Below are 17,102 nucleotides of genomic sequence, written 5' to 3' on the forward strand. Positions count from 1 at the left end.
GATCTGCTCCTGGCCAGCTCCCTCGTCTCGTCTCCTCCTTGTTCTCGCACTCCCTAAGCCTGGCCCCTGTCAGAGCCTTGGCACTTGTTCTTTCTGCACGGAGCATCTTCCTTCCTGACTATTGCATGGTTGCTGCTCTCGCCATTGGCTCTCGCCTTCACTAAAGCTGCACTGACGGCCCTGGCCGAAGTCCCGCCTCCCGCCTCCCTCTCCTTGTTCTCACCTCTACAAGGGTGTTGCGAAAATGAAATGAGAGAATGACTGTGTGGAAAGCGCATAGAGGGGTGCCTGGCATCCAGGAGTAAATGTTCGGTAAACATTAACATTATCACTTTGATAGTATGTACATTTTTTTTTTCTTTTTAAAGAGTGGCACCTGAGCTAACAACTATTGCCAATCTTTTTGTTGTTGTTGTTCTTCTTCTCCCCAAAACCCCCCAGTACATAGTTGTATATTCTAGTTGTGAGTGCTTCTGGTTGTGCTATGTGGGACACCACCTCAGCATGGCCTGATGAGTGGTGCCATGTCCGCGCCCAGGATCCGAACCGGCAATACCCTGGGCCGCCCAAGTGGAGTGCGCCAACTTAACCACTCAGCCATGGGGCTGGCCCCTGATAGTATGTACATTTATTCACAGGAAAAATCTGGAAGGAGACAGCCAACTTTTAGTATTAGAAATGGAAGGTCAGGTGGAAAACTTCCATTTTTCACTCTATATACTTCTTTGTTGGAGTTTCCTTTCTATGAGTATGTACTACTTTGGTTATTTTTAAACCAGTGACCAGTACTGTTTCCTGCATATCTAGATTTCTGATCATGTAACCATTGTTGAAAAACTGGATTTCAGCCCTTCCTGACACTTTTGACATTTTTGAATCTGTTCCCCATGAGAAGTGCATGGTTTCGTCCCTCACTGCAAAGTAGTACCTTCTGTCACACATACTGCACTGTTTTCTTTCCAGGTCCAAGTCTTGCCTCAGTCAGATATGTTTTCCAACTTTTTATTATGAAATTTTAAAATATACATGAGCAGTTAGAAGAATTGAATAATGGACATCCATATACCAACTACCTAGATAAAACCGTTAATATTTTGTTGTATCTGCTTAATTCCATGACTGTGTTGGGGATATTTCCTGAAGTATATGAAGGTGAGTTGTAGGTGAGATCACAACTATTCAACCCTGGGCTCTGGAGCTGCTCTGTGCCACTGTTACATCTGGGAAGATCACAGTCCTTCTCTCATATATCAGACATCCAGTCCACGTCAGATTTCTCCCTGATTTCTTTGATAGTGCTTTTTTTTTTCAGTGAAGAAGATTGGCCTTGAGCTAACATCCATTGCCAATCTTCCTCTTTTTGCTTGAGGAAGATTGTCACTGAGCTAACATTTGTGCCAGTCTTCCACTGTTTTGTATGTGGGATGCCGCCACAGCATGGCTTGATAAGCAGTGTGTAGGTCTGCACCTGGGATCCAAATCTGTGAACCCTGGGCCGCTGAAGTGGAGTGCACACACTTAACCACTACACCACCAGGCAAGCCCCTTTGATAGCTTTTTTAAAATCCAGAATCCAGTTAGGGTTCATGCATTGTATTGGCAGTTATGTCTCTTTAGACTCTATTTTGGTCTTTTTTCTTTGATCCTGATCTTTTTAGGAGAAAGCAGGTCAGTTATCTTGTAACCTTTTCCTCTCAGCCTTTGCCCCTCCTGTGTCAGAGGCCAAACAGCACCCCTTCATTGTCTTATGGCCCTTCTCTAGAACCTCCTGGCTCCCTTCTGTCTTTCCTGAAGCATAGGAATGTGTCCCCTGCACAGGATTCTAACCAGCCATGGCTGTACCATGTCTGTCTCAGGATTCTTCAGAGCACTTCTTGGGCCTTTTCTGATTCCACCATAGTCTTCCCTTCCTGGGGATCAGGAGCCATCAGAGAGCAGGAACCCACCAGGCACTTCCAAGCCCACGTCCTTAGGAGGGAGCCAGAAAGTTCACAGGATGAGGAGTAGGACCACAAATCAAAGAGGGATTTTTGAGGGTCATTTTCTCTCACCTGTGCCAAAACCACTTTGGACCTCCCAGTCACTTGGAGCCTCTGATCCCATTGGTAGTGAAGTGTTCTGGAAGCCTGACCTTTTCCATAACCATCAAAGGCAAGTTCTCTTTATAGGACACGAGAACCTCTTAGCCACATAGACCTTGGACACCGAGCCAACGTTGCGCTCTGGGACCCCATCATGTCTCCATCATCACTTGGGACCTCATCCTAGGCAGGTCTGTCACCTCAAAGACAGTCAGTCCCACAGCCCCTTATTCTCAGACCTACCATCTCTGGTCATGGCAAGGTGGAAGCCCCTCATCAACTGTAATTTCATGGCAGTGTTCTATGCGGCTCTGGGCTTCCTGTCTGGAGACACCTCCGTCTGCTGCTGCCCTCCACAGTGCTCCTCCACCGCATCAGCACCTTCCCAGAGTCCACCCAGTACCCCCAGATCTCGAGTGACTCTCCACAAGGACCCAGCATCCCAGTGGCTTTCGAGGAGAAACTGTTCGTCCTCCCATACAGCATGTTGCTGAGACCTGGGCCAGCACCTGCGCCCTCCCTCTGATTGTGGAAGAAACATGTTTATGGCAGGACTCTAGGAAGTACAGACAATTTTAAAAAAGAAAATGGAAACTCCTGGCAACCTAGCCACCTGGAAATGATATGTGGCTGTTTTTTCCCCCTTCTTTTTCTATGCATATATATTTATATACGTATATTGTAAATCTGTATCTTATTATTTATACATTTTGCATTTTTTTACTTGACATATTGTAAGTTTTGCCTGTCACCAAATATTCTTAGAAAATAGGATTTTTAATACACCGTAACTAATTCAAATATCGCTTTCAGGTAGATATTCAGTGTTTTCCTATTTATTTTGCTGTTATAACAAATGTTACATTTTTCTGCCTAAATCAGCTTTTTTTTTTTTTTTTGATAGATTCCTAGAGATGAGATTTTAGGTGAAATGTTGGGGATATTCAGAATTTTTTATGCATATTATCAAATTGCTTTCCAGGAAGTGCACCAATTTATAGTCCTACCAGCCATGTGTGCGAGTGCCCATCTCGCTGTCCCCCACCCGCACCATGAGCATCATCATCCATCCCACCTCTGTGTCCCTGGCATACGCTTGGCACTCAGAAGTGTGTGGATTGCGGAGCCCTTCCCAACAATTGCAAGTTAATGATCACTGTGTGGGGCCTCGATGTCCTCTGCAGGTTCTGTGAGGATCGACTCATCCAGCCGGGTGTTGTGCACAACTTCAACCATTTTACATAACTGAGACGCTCTCCCTTCACACTGGCTAGGATACTGTTTGGAGTAGGACGCAGGGCCTTTAGCCCCTTACTCCTGTACCTCAGTAACTCTGCTTTTACTCGTTTCACATACTGGGATTCTGCCCAAGATTACTGGTTGAAAAGCTTGTGCTGCTGGGGAAGGTTTGAAAGCCACTTCTGGGACCCACAATGTTTCTCACGATCTCCCTGTTTCTCCCAATCACATCCCTTCACCTGAGCTCCAGCCCCAGTTCATTGTTGCCTTCCCCTAAGCAGGCCTTGGGCCTGCTGCTCCTGTGGCTGGACGGGCTGCACTCTCTTCTCTGCCTGCCTAAGGTTTACTCACATGCTAACATCGAGACCCGTGGCACCTTCTCCGCGAGCTCGCCACACTGTGATTGTTTGCTTACCTGCCTCCAAAGTAGGCAGAAAGGCCTTTGAGTGTAGGGTTTTCACCTCCCAGGCGCAATGCCTGGTGCATGTTAGATAATAAATGTTTGCTGAATGAATGAACATTTACTGGTGAACTTATTGAGAAGCATTGGTCATGGCTCACTGTGCCTTTTCAGACCCGGTCTGACTGACTCATTCTCTGAGAACGTGCTTGGAGAATGAATCTGTGGTTGATTTTATCTTATTTATACATTTTGCATTTTTTTATTTGACATATTGTAAGTTCTACCTGTGTCACCAAATATTGATTTTATAGCTGCAAGTTTTAGGGTTTCGTGAGCAAATAACCTTTTCTCCCTCTCTCCTTGGCTCACCAGCTCACCCGTCGATTGCCACCCATCAAGGAAGCTAAGCCACGGTTGCAGAAGCTCTTCCGGGATTTCTGGCTCTATTCCGTACTGATGGGATTCGCTGTGGAGGGGTCAGGTAGGGGTGTGTTTACTCTCTCAGGGAAATCAGAGCGCAGGGTGAGAAAACAGGTGAGGTGGGACTTAACCTGATTATGAATGTGCATGCCTTCGAAGTTAGTCCACATGCAGCTGCTGCTTCCTACAGGATTTGCAAATGTTACGCTTCCCCCGTGTAGTTTAGGGTTCTGAGAATACCACATATCTTAGGGAAAACTTGCCCAAGTTAGATAACAGACTTGTTTCTGTGCCCCATTTTGAGGATAATTGGCTGGAACAAAGGGCCCACGGCTCCAGACTTAGTGTCGACCCCACTGCAATGCTTCTTGACCAAGGTGGTAGGCTCACTCATGTGCACTCTCTTGCAGGACTCTGGCCGGAAGAATGGTACGAGGGGGTCTGCGAAATAGCCACCAAGTCTCCCCTGCTCACCTTTCCCAGCAAAGAGCCACTGCGTTCTGTCCTCCAGTATAACTCAGCCATGAAAAATGACACAGTCACCCCCGTAAGGATTCTTGTCCTGCCAAGGACAGATGATGCAGGGCGGGGGTTTGCTAAGCTTTCTTGAACAATGAAAGCAGATCCTTCGTTGTCCTTGTTAACACGTGTTAGCCACTAGGGTTTGCTCCTGGAGGAGCCATCTTCCCCTCCTGGTGTCCGTGTGAGCCCTTGAGCATTCTTTTCCCTCCAGGCTGAACTGAGTGAGCTCCGCAGCACCATCATCAACCTGCTGGACCCAGCCCCCGAAGTGTCCGCCCTCATCAACAAGCTGGACTTCGCCATGTCCACCTACCTCCTGTCTGTTTACCGGCTGGAGTACATGAGGTATGCAAGCCTTCACCTCCCTGCACTTCCACATTCGAGCTGATTTTTACATTTTTGTGCTTCTAGGCATGGAACTTTTTTCAACTCCTCCCAAGATATGTAAGCTTTCTTAGAAACAAACAACAGCACAACACACTCTGGTTTTCTTGTGTACTCCTCCTTCCTGAGCACCAAATGCCGAGTCCAATAACACCTCAGGGGTGTAACTCTTGTCTTCCCCACCGTACCCCGACGCCCATAGGAAATAGGCTTCTGAGTGGTCACAATAGATGTTGTAAACTCAGCCCACTTGGCTGGGCTAGAGCCCCTGTCAGGAACCAGCCCTCGATGAGAATGTGAGAATGCTCTAAGACACTCACTGAGCTGGTTTCCAGGACCACAGTGGAGTACAAAGAGCAAATGGAAGTGGGAGGGCAAGGGCCTGCTCCAAAGCAACTTGGTGGTCAGGATGCAGCTGCAGTCACAGTGGTCCTAACAGCTATGATAATTGTTATGATCTGTAATTGTCATTATGACAATACCAGTATTAACATAGATTGAGTGGTTATGCCATGCCAGGCACTATGCTAAATTACGTGTTTTGACACGTTCTCCAGTAAGCCTATGAGGTAGCATTGTTGCATACCCATTTTACAGATGAGGAAACTGAGACACTGAGCAGTTATGTAGATTGCCTGAGGTAATAATCTCTGATTTGAATTGAAACTCTGATAGTCTCTTAAGCACTGTGCCATGCTGCCTCTCATAAATGAAGGCTGGAAAAAGCAGCCAACATGCTCGGAGCCCAGCCGCCTGTTAGCCAGTGTGGATGCTGCAGACCTGCTGTGGTAAGGCCTGAGGTATCCTGGGCTGCAGCTAATACACTAGCTACAGAGTAATGTATCCTTGTCACCAAAAAAGGTCAGATTATACTTAGCCTATTTGTTTAAGTCACGGGACTGGTACAGTAAGTTATAGAATAATGTCTTTCTCAAATGGTTTGAAAAAGAAAATATTAATTCTTACAGGAGTGATATTGGAAAATGCCACTATTTTAACCTTTATTTGATGCCACAAAACCCTCTGATAAGAGAAATTTTACTTGGAAGCTCAACATGTAAAAGAGATTAAGGCTGTTTTGGTTAAGTGGGAGTGAGCCCCCACGCTCCCACTCAGTTCCCTCCTTGCTGCCTCTCAGCAGCCCAAGGACACCACCACAGAACAGAATTTGAAAACTAGTGACCCATTCTCTCCCGAGTCCCACAGAGCCAAGGGGCTTTTGACTTTCTTTCCTTTTTTCATTATAATTTTTTTTCAGTTATAAAAGTAATAGGAGAACATTTCACTAAAACTTGGAAATAAGCAGAGGGGCGAAGAAAACAGCAAAATCTCCTGACCCCCTCAGCCTCATGTGCCTGCAGGCAGGGCTGCCTTCCACTTCCCACAAGTGTGCCCAGGAACGGTGATCTCAGCTTCTCAGGACAGCCTCTTGAGTGGGCTGCTAAAGGAAGACTATAAGGGGACGGCCCATGGCCCACAGGCAGTTCCCGAGAGTCAGTTCCTGCCTTGGGCTGCCTGCTGGATCCCAGGGAGTACTCTGTTAGCACAGAGAAGCACCCCTGAAGCCTTTATTCAAGAACTGCCTCAGATTCTCAGCCACTGGTTACTGGGAGAACTTTAAAACAACCAAGTGGAAAATGTGAGAAAATTTGTTAAAGCTGTGTGCCTGTGAGCACTCGAGAATGTCTGTGTTTAAAGCCATCCAGCCTGCCCTGCTGAGGCTTAAGTCAAGAAGGGTCGGTGCAGAAGTCCACGGCCACACTCTGCCGAGCACTAGCTGCGTAAGCGCGTGCCCATGCCATCTTAGCGGAGGCCTCCAAACCTGGCTGGCCCTCCACAGGGTGCATGAGTCAAGGGCATGCACTTCTTTCTCTTCCTTTTCCCCCAAGGTTAAAGATATTTTTTACTATAAAAGTAAAAATGTCCATGGTACCTAAAACAAAAAAGAGAAGAAAAAACACTGGAATGGTACAGAAGATGCTAAAGGTGAAAAATACAAGTCTCACTTTCCTAGCCCTAAATCCAGGGATCCCGCCTGTTGATAGTCTCTTGCTTTCCCTTCTAGAGATTTTGTAAGCATATGCAGGCATATATATCCTACACACACACAAGGCCCATGGAGGCCTTTAGGAAACCCAGCAATGGGATCATGCTGGACCTATTTCCCCTGCACCTTGCTTTTTCACGTAACACCAGGTCTTGAGTGTTTGTCTGTAGCAGCACATAATAATACCTCTCATTTTGGTGGCTGCATGACGTGCCATCGAATGGATGTACTTTGGTTTATCTGACCCATCTCCTGTTAATGGACATTCAGCCAGCGCTATTAGGGGAATCCTTGTGCACATAACCTTTTAAGACAGGTCAATAGTGATGAGTTGCTGGGTGTAACAGTATGGGAATGTTGTGAGAGATGGTGGACAGCACTCTCCAGAAAGCATGTGTCAGCATACACCCCTTTAAATGATGTAGGGCATCTGGTCTTTACACCTCACTAGTTATGGGCAGCATCTGTGATAGGGAGGGCCTGGATTTTTCCAAATTTACTCAAAGCTGTTCTCATTGTTAGGGTACTACGCTCAACAGATCCTGACCGCTTCCAGGTAATGTTCTGCTACTTTGAAGATAAAGCTATTCAGAAAGACAAGTCTGGTAAGTTTATTTTTGTGGTACTCTGGTGATCAATTGAGCTGTAATAGTTAAAAAAGAATGTGACTCCCTATTTTTTGTCTACTTGGGGAAAATAGTTTTATGAAGCTACATATACATTGGAAAGATCAGCATAGAACATATAACCATGAAAAATACATCTTTCTGGCTCTGCCACTGCGGTGAAGGCCCAAGAGCAGACAGTGGGTCACTCATGCCCACCATCAGTGCTCATGCGCACTCCAGCCCCCAGAGTTCAGTCCCTGATCCTGTCCTCTGCTGAAAGGACCCTGGACTCCTCAGATGGTTGTTGATGGACCTAGAGCTTCTTGTTGTTGCCAGGAATCAGTCATGCTTTTTAAATATCCAGAGCAGGCTGAGAGGACCAAGAAGGAATTTAAAGGACTCCCGGTGGACAAATTATCATACTTTGATCATGAGTACATATTTTTATTATTTTGCTTAAAAGAATGGCAAATATACTAGGATATACATATGTGATATGTATATAAATATATATGACATATATATTTAGATATATAAAATGTTTATTTCTTCTATTAAGTATTTGTGAAGTAGTTGTTTCTCTTGTGTAATCAGGAAAAAGGGAACACCAGAAAAGAGCCACACAGTCCAGGAAGAGGCCCAGCACCCACGATAGGGTCATACCTGGTCTCAGGAGGTGACCAGGTAGAAAGGGCATCCAGAAGGTGATGGGTAGAGGCGTCCCACAGAGTCGCCAGCTAAAGCTGTTCTGTTAGCCAAGAGTAGCCCTTAGAGGGCTTGGTGTGGGGTACAGCCCCTGTTCCTTGCCATGAGGGGCTCCACACCTTGAGTGTCCTGCTGATTACGAGGAGACCCCACTCAGAACCACGAACACTTCCAACGACACCATCAGGCCAGGCCAGAATGTCAGGGCAGTGGCTCAGGACCTGTGGGCCACATCCGATTTAAGGGCTACATCATTTCTGGGAAAGTTTCAGAATACAAAAATCTTGGCAAGCCATGCTATGGTAGGCCGTCCCACATGTAAAAGTAGAGGAAGATGGGCATGGATGTTAGCTCAGGGCCAGTCTTCCTCAGCAAAAGGAGGAGGATTGGTGGCAGATGTTAGCTCAAGGCTAATCTTCCTCAAAAAAAAAAAAAAATTCGTAAATTTAGTACAAATAAAGTGCAGTTAGTAGTAAGGAGTCCTTTCCATGCCAAAAGCCATTGGCACACTGAAGAATCTGTCAGCTTGTTCTTGCCAGTGGGGGCCTAATCCCCAGACACTTCTGTACCATTTTTTTCTTTTGTTGAAAAATCAATCCTTGAAGAAATCTTTTAAAAAAATCAAACCAGGGACTCTGAGATGCTGCTTCATGTAAGACCTTTATCCAGTAAGTCCTTTGTAAAGCACTTTGCACTCCTGCACAACAGAGTTGGGTAATTAGGCGCGTGAATTTATTTTTGTGGGGTTGGCAAGGAAGGGTGATATGAGGGTTCTCTGAAAGCTCCCTCTGCTGGCAGTGAAGGGAGAACTGGAGTGAGGAGAAGCCAGTTAGAGGCCACAGCGGAAGGTGCAGGCAGGCCGTTTGTACGGAAGGAAGCCCCTCCCACTGGGGTGCAGGATACAGGAGAAGAGAGCCGCCACACTCAGAAGGCCTCACACACATGCCCCAGGACCATTTCGGGGTGTAGTAGAGGTACTGTTAACCACTGGCTGAGCTTTTCATTGATTTGCTCCCTCCATCCACCCAGTGCTTGTTTATTTAGCAGCTATTTTGTGCAAGACAGTTGGGTCACCCTGAGATTCTTTGCTTCTAGGAGGAAGAGTAAGCAACAACAAAAAATTGAGACCACCAGCCCCTAGGGGCTCAAGAACTTATCACATTTTGCCAGCCTCCTAATGATAATATCTAGAGACTGAATCAGGTGCCTTTCTGAAGCTAAATATTCTCTCCTAAGCTCTGTTTTTCTGTTTCTGTGTCATAAAAAGAAATTAAATTGCACTGGGGACTGATTTGCTGTTCACAGACACTTGTAGTTTTCTTGGTACGCCATACTTTTCCACATGATCTCAAATGGATTATTTGTTTTTGTTTTGAATATGGTACTTAGGTTAAGCCAATAAATGCTCAATAAACCTATTGAGTTTACTTCTCCCTTCCTTTTCTCTCCTAAAACATGAGAGGTGGAAAGGAAATATCTTTGGAGACATATTATTCATGAATTTTCAGAACCAACCAGGAGAGAGGTTATATGAAACATCTACCACCTCCCAAAGAGGATGGCTGGCGCCTCCTCTGTGCAGGTGTCAGCCGAGCCTCCTGTGCTCCCGCAGTGCAGGACGGGGATGGCAGGAGCCTGCTGCTTGCCTGCCGGCAACCCTGTTGGTCAGTACACTGGTAATCCAGAATTAGCCTGCAGTGCAAAAGGGGAGTGGCTTTTTTAAGTAAAAAATATACTAGCAAAAAAAAATATATAGCATTTTATTATAATTATAATAATTATAATAAAATTATTATAATGATAATGATATATCATATTATATTATTGTATAATTATTCTTATGATAATGATTGGCATCTGACCACCATCTGATTATTATTTATTAGGAACTTACAATTTCAGTTTCCTAAGACCTTTATGGAAAAATATTACACTAAATGCACAGCCCCAAAAACGAGATTTCACCCACCAAACCAGCCTCTCTCTTGGGGCCGGCCCCGTGGCATAGTGGTTAAGTTCATGCACTCAGCTTCAGCAGCCTGGGGTTTGCAGGTTTGGATCCCTGGCACAGACCTACACAGCACTCATCAAGCCATGCTGTGGCAGCATCTCACATACAAAATAGAGGAAGATGGGCAGGGATGTTAGCTCAGGGCCAATCTTCCTCACAAAAAAAAAGAAGAAGAAAGAAAACAGCCTCTCTCTACACTTGGGCATCTGTCCAGGTCACACTAATCACTTTTCGTATCTGAGAGCTAGTGGGCCCATTTATCCTGGTAACAAGGATATGAGGTGCCTCTTTATGTTTCAGGCTCTGCTGGTCCCAGGGTACAGAGGTGCAGCACCTGCCTACTCTCTCTGCCCTGCTGGCCTTGGAGCCCTGTCATTTAGCCATCCTAGGTAAAGACACTGGGTAAGAGGGACAGCGTTGTGGAGGACGAGTTGGCTGTTTATTACACTTCTCTCCTCAGCATTGTGATCTCATGCTGTGCTGTTGCTTTTTAAAATCTGCTTTGTACCCCAGTAACAACGAGCACACCCAGTGCCCAGATCTTGGTTTCTAAATACCATTCTCCAGTAAAAGGAACCAAGGCTCCATGGAGAAACGGTTGATTCTAGGGAGGGCTGGAGCAGGGAAGTACAAGATGAGCCTGGGGTACCTTGTAGTGCCAGTAAAGTCATGCTAAGAAAGAGAAGAAAAAGAAAAAGCGTATGGGCACATCACAAGAACACAGGAGCCAACCTGAAAGAGCTCCAAGCAATCAAAGCTCAAACAATTTGAGCAACAAACAACGATGGGATTGGATTCAGCGGATGCATTACCCAGCGAATGCAGTAAATGTCCGTGAGTCCATACTGATTAGGTGATTGAATAAATAAAACATGGGGAAGAAGGGACAAACCTTCCTTACAGAATTCCAATTACTAAAGGTAGAAAGGATAAGGAAAATAGAAAATTCCCATGAAAACCACAGAAGCTGCCATCTGCAGAACGCACTGATGGATGCTGGACTTAGTGGGCGAAATTTTATGGAGAAATAGGATATCTGCATAACCTCAGAATATCTTTCCCAAAGTAATTCCCAATTACTGTGGTGGTTTTAACTTAAGGCAACAGATTCTCTCCAGGAGGTGGTGCTTAATTCCTCTCCCTGAGTGTGGGCTGGATGCAGTAACTCACTTGTAAAGAACAGAGTATGGAAGAGGAGAACTAGTGACTGGACGGTGGGAAGCCTGGCAGATACACTGTACCCTGGTGATCAAGGTCACCCTCACCACCGATAGGAGATAATTATTTCGTATCCCCCCTGATATGATGCATATTTTCCCTGGAGTCCTATAACCTTAGTCTAATCATGAACAGGCATCAGACAAACCTAAATTGAGGGACATCCTGCAAAATACCTGTGCTCGGGGCTGGCCCTATGGCATAGTGGTTAAGTTCAGCATGCTCTGCTTTGGCAGCCCGGGTTTGCGGGTTCAGATCCTGGGCGCAGACCTATACCACTCTTCAGCCATGCGGAGGTGGCAACCCACATACGAAATAGAGGAAGACTGGCACAGATGTTAGCTCAGGGCTAATCTTCCTCAAGCAAAAAAAAGAGGAAGATTGGCAACTGATGTTAGCACAAGGCTAATCTTCCTCAGGAAAAAAAAAATACCTGTGCTCTTCAGAAGTGTCCAGGTCATGAAAGACAAGAACAGATTGAAGAATCAGCACAGACTCGGGGAGACAGGAGACATGATGAGTAAATGCCACATGATGTCCTGGGTGGAGTCCTGGAACAAAAAGGGGTACCAGCGGGAAAATGGGGGAAATCCAAATAAATCCTGATAAATATATCCTTATAAATCCAAATAAAGCCTGACATTTAGGAAATAATATTGTATCAACATCTGTTTCTTAGTTTTGACAAATGAGATATTAATATCAGGGGAAGCTGGCTCAAGGGTATGTGAGAACTCTATGCTCTCTTCTGCAACTCCTCTGTAAGTCTAAGATCATGTCCATACAAAATGTTTTTTTGCTTTTTCTCCCCAAACCCCCCCCCCCCAGTACATAGTTGTATATTTGTGGGTCCCTCTGGTTGTGCTGTGTGGGACCCCGCCTCAGCGTGGCCTGATGAGTGGTGCCATGTCTGCACCCAGGATCCAAACCAGTGAAACCCTGGGCTGCCGAAGCAGAGCGTGCGAACTTAACCACTCGGCCACGGGGCCGGCCCCTCATACGAAATGTTTGAAAGGAGCTGGGTCAGGTCCCTTTCTGTTGATGCTCCTGACCCATGGAAACCTCCTCTTTTTAGGGATGATGCAGTGTGTGATTGCCGTTGCAGATAAAGTATTTGACGCCTTCCTGAACATGATGGCAGATAAAGTAAGCCTTGTCAGAGCTCAAGCCAGTGTCTGTGGGGGGGCATACAGAGGGCGCCTATTGTACCTTTCTCTTCTGAATCTCCAGGCTAAGACCAAGGAGAACGAAGAGGAGCTGGAACGGCACGCGCAGTTCCTCCTGGTGAACTTCAACCACATTCACAAGAGGATACGGAGGGTGGCGGACAAGTATCTGTCTGGTCTGGTGGATAAGTAAGTTCGTTTTCCTTCTAATGCTCTGTGTGTGTGCACGCACGTGTGTGTGTGAACTTGCAGATGTGGAATGCAGGGAAGAATCCTCCTTACATTGTTGGTCCAGAAAAGAAGGAATCAGAATTAAAACTCTTAAAGGGCGATGCAGCCTCCCACAGAATGTCAGTGAGTTTGCTGCAGAGTCTGGATTTTGCTCCTGCAACTTCCGCTTATTCTGAGCTATCATTGTTACTTATGGTATGTCTCCTTACCAGAGGGGTCATGTCCCTGTGTCTCTGAAACCCACCCTCCATGGTGAGACCCAGCCCACTCTCCCCTGCCACAGAGCCTCCCTGGCTTGCTCTGGAAGCTCTCAGCCATCCTAAGTATTATCTTCTAGCCCAGGGCTCAGCCAGAGGTCTGCTGGTAGAATTGATGTCTTCTTGGATCCTCAGAGAGGAAGGAAAGCCCACACTGACCTTTTTCCACTCTAGGCTGCCTGTGCTGGGAGCCAAAGCAGACTCTTGTGGGCCATGCCCCCAAATAGACAAGAACCTTCAAGGGTAGGCTAGGCCAGCCTCTTTGCAGTGTGAAGGCCAGAGGCAGCAAACAGCCACACTAAGCCTGCTCACAGCTCCCCACAAGCGTCCAGACATTTTGGAGCCTGCCACAGATGCTGTGTGCCTGGTCCAAGCGGGACCAGAGGGCAAGTTCAGCATATGTGGGGCGTGTGTCTGAGGTGGGCCACCTGAGCAGTGGGCCACGATGAGTCATAGTGCAGAGACTGTCCTCCTTAGCCCTGAGGCCGCCACGTTCAGGAGCAGCTGCTTCTCTGTAGGGTGTCACGCAAATACTGCCATTTTCTCTTTGTTCCATGCTGTAAAAATATTGGGGAGCCCTGGTCAAAAACGAGGATCACTTAGAGGCAGTGGTGAGTGTCCTGGCTAGTGTGTAACCAATATAATGGGCGTCAGGTTGGGAGCATGTCACTAGGGGCCATGTCTGGCCCTGAGGAGTGGGGCTGGCAGGGGCCTGGGGAGTGGCACCCAGCTTCATAGACCTCCTGACCTCCTCCTACCACTGAAGCAGCTCTTTAAGGAACGTGGGTTCCTTGGAGATTTGGCTCCTGGGCCCTGAGAAGTGGCTCTTGGTGCAGGTTTCCCCACTTGCTCTGGAGCGGGACGGTGCTGAAGACCATGCTGGACATCCTCCAGACCCTGTCGCTGTCGCTTAGCGCCGTGAGTGTCCCTGCCCTCCATATGCCCAAGTGTAATATGTGCTATGAGTGGCTGAATTGGGGGTTGGAGGTCCAAATCCCACCCTGGCCTTTCCCAGTAAGCTGCCACAAGTTTGGAAGCCCGTCACAGGCAGGACAAGTAGGGGAAGGGAAGTAGAGGCTCTGCTGCCCCGTGTTGGCTGGAGGCACAGCTCAGGAAAGGTGGGTTGCAAGAGCCCTGTTGTGCTTTCAGGATATTCACAAGGACCAGCCTTACTACGACATCCCCGACGCCCCCTATCGGATCACCGTTCCTGACACCTGTGAAGCACGAGAGGTAGGCCCAGAGTGGTCCCCTTATTAAGAGCCGTTTTCACTGCTGTCGCCTGAGTCAGTCAAGGCTGGCACTTTCCATACATTCTGTGACTCACGCCCCAGGAGTGTGGGGTGTGAGTGGTACTGACCCCATCCCACAAGTGAAGAAACCTCAGTTGCCAGGGTCACCCCATATGAGCGGGATGGTGACTCATTCCCAGGTCTGTCTGTCTGTCTGTGAATCCTGTTCTTGCCACTCAACCATGCTAACTCCTAGCTCTTTTCTTGGTTCAGCTGCCAAAGAGATTTTCAGCTACCTGTCAGTTTATAGTGTCTCAAAGTCGCATTCAGCAAGCATGACTTTCAGACGAGCTTCACTGCTCTGAGTTGTGCTAGCTGTCTGTTAGTGTGGTAGTAGAGAAACATGACTTTGGCTTTGTGCTGCGCCATGGGAAGCAGGCAGAGTAAACAGCTCCAGATAAGGAAGATGTGCCCTGCTAGATCAGACTCGCCCTCGCTGTGGCAGATTGGGGCTCACCTCAGGCTAGACTCACCCAGCCTGGGGCTGGGTCACGTCCCAACCTCGGCACCTCCCAGCCAAACCAGGTGCCCACAGGAGTTCCCCACCCAGTGACAAGGTATGTGCAGTGGTTTTTACCTCTGGGACCTGCCTTGCCCTTCAGTGACTGACTCAGGACACGTGTTGCACTGTGGCCATGTGATGGGCTGTGTGTGTGTACCCTGCCACACAGCCTCATGAAAGAATTACAGACCAGGATATGTGCACACTCCCTGTACCTGGGAGCCTTGGTGTTAGAACACCGTCACTGTGTTAGTTGCCAGGGTTGCTATAACAAAGTACCACAGACTAGAGGCTGAAACAACAGAAGTTTATTTTCTCCCAGTTCTGGTGGCTGGAAGTCCAAGTTCCAGGAGTCAGCAGGGTTGGTTTCTTCTGAAACCTCTCTCCTTGGTTTGTAGACGACTGCCTTGTCCTGTTCCCTCACAGGGTTTTCCCTCTGTGCGTGACTGTCATAATCTCCTCTTAGAAGAACACCAGTCAGAGTGGGTTAGGCCCCACCCTGATGACCCCATTTTAACTTAATCACCTGTTTAAAGACCGTATCTCCAAATCCAGTTATATTCTGAAGTTCTGGGGGTTAGAGCTTGGGTTTTGGGGAACACAGTTCAGCCCATAAGAGTAACTAACTACAGTATGCAGCTGGCTGTCCTCTGACAGTCCAGATACACTGACTTTGGGTGGATCACGCCCTCTTCCAGAGCATCGTGAAGGACTTTGCTGCACGCTGTGGGATGATCCTACAGGAGGCGATGAAGTGGGCGCCTACGGTTACCAAGTCCCACCTACAGGTACTGACTTGAAATCATCAAAAAGCAATCTTGATAAGTTCCTTCCAGCTATACAAAGAGCTTTACACAGACACAGCAAACTCGAAAGAGAAACAGCACTAGTGTGAGCAGAGACATAAACAGTCTAGTATTGGAAAATAATAGGAGCCTGAGAGGCTGATCTGTGTTAGGAACACCTTGTGGGGTAAATGTACTGGTCAGGGCCTAGGGGGGCAGGTGTGGTGGGATCCGTGGGTGGGCAGGCCCAAGAACCTGACCACTTAACCAGGTGAGGTGCCGGGTTTGTGGTAGGACTTGGGGCTGCTTGCAAGATGGGTGAGGGCAGTGTTGGGGGCTGGGAGGCGTGGCAGGCCGGCAGCAGCAGCAGCTCCGAGGGCAGAGTGCACTGCATGCACCTCCACTGAGTGCAGGGCCTGGAGCGAGGCTGCTGAAGTGGCAGCAGAGCTGGGACTCATCCCCGCAGAGCTCTGTCTAGGCTGCACATGTAGCAGCACGTGAGTCCCTTCAGACCAAAGCACTGCCTGTAAAGTAAAATGACTGCAAGGTGAGCCATTGTTGAAGATGGTCAATCAGAGACAGAACAAAAACACCACAATATGTGAGAGGAAAGAGTAGCCTTAAAAGGGGTCAAAGATAAGGAAAATGCCACTAGAAGAAATCTGGCTTCACCAAGAGCAGTTGCATCAAGAGGAGCTTGTGAAGTTGACCTGGGCAACATTTGTCAAGATAAAGCTAGTTCCAAAGTGTTTCTGGGTGTTGGATCCAGGAAGGATGGAGCAGCTGCTCCAAGAACCTTGGAGGCTGTTTGGAAATGCATTTTGCAAGAACCCATGGGTTGAGCCTAGGGTCACCATAAAGTTTCGCCTTCCACAAAGTGTTGGAGCAGCAAGGGTGGAGCAATTGGGGGAATGAAAAAGATGGATTCCAGTGTTGGGCAGGCTACCAGCTAAGCCGGACAAAGCTGGCCCTTGTAGCTGAGTCACGCCTGTAACCTGGTGACTGTAGCTGTCTGGTGTATACACTAGTATTCTTCGGACTGTGGTCATTTCTCAGACTGTTGATATTTAGGAAATGTCTGATTTCTTTTGGTTCACGTAGAGGAAAGAGGCCTCCGCTCCCAAGGCTGCAGTCTAAAGAAGAGAAGACCCCTTTCATTCCTAAAAGGGTTTAGTGGACAAAAAAGAGGTCAATAGGGAGAGCTGTTTATTTTCTCAGGCCTGGCCTCAGA

The 17,102-nt window shown here is 47.4% G+C and overlaps 1 protein-coding gene across 1 annotated transcript in view; it reads left to right on the plus strand.

The window, feature by feature from the left end:
• The window catches only part of PI4KA (phosphatidylinositol 4-kinase alpha), a 123,963-nt gene that overhangs the window by 71,982 nt on the left and 34,879 nt on the right, over positions 1-17,102 (plus strand). Inside the window, exons 20-28 of the mRNA XM_070628338.1 lie at positions 4,096-4,204; positions 4,554-4,690; positions 4,877-5,010; positions 7,619-7,701; positions 12,714-12,784; positions 12,869-12,993; positions 14,129-14,210; positions 14,442-14,525; positions 15,785-15,874. Of these exons, the coding sequence (XP_070484439.1) occupies positions 4,096-4,204; positions 4,554-4,690; positions 4,877-5,010; positions 7,619-7,701; positions 12,714-12,784; positions 12,869-12,993; positions 14,129-14,210; positions 14,442-14,525; positions 15,785-15,874 (915 nt within the window). The remainder of the gene's footprint in view (positions 1-4,095; positions 4,205-4,553; positions 4,691-4,876; positions 5,011-7,618; positions 7,702-12,713; positions 12,785-12,868; positions 12,994-14,128; positions 14,211-14,441; positions 14,526-15,784; positions 15,875-17,102) is intronic.

This window comes from Equus przewalskii, chromosome 7 (genome assembly GCF_037783145.1).
Source record: "Equus przewalskii isolate Varuska chromosome 7, EquPr2, whole genome shotgun sequence".
NCBI lineage: Eukaryota > Metazoa > Chordata > Mammalia > Perissodactyla > Equidae > Equus > Equus przewalskii.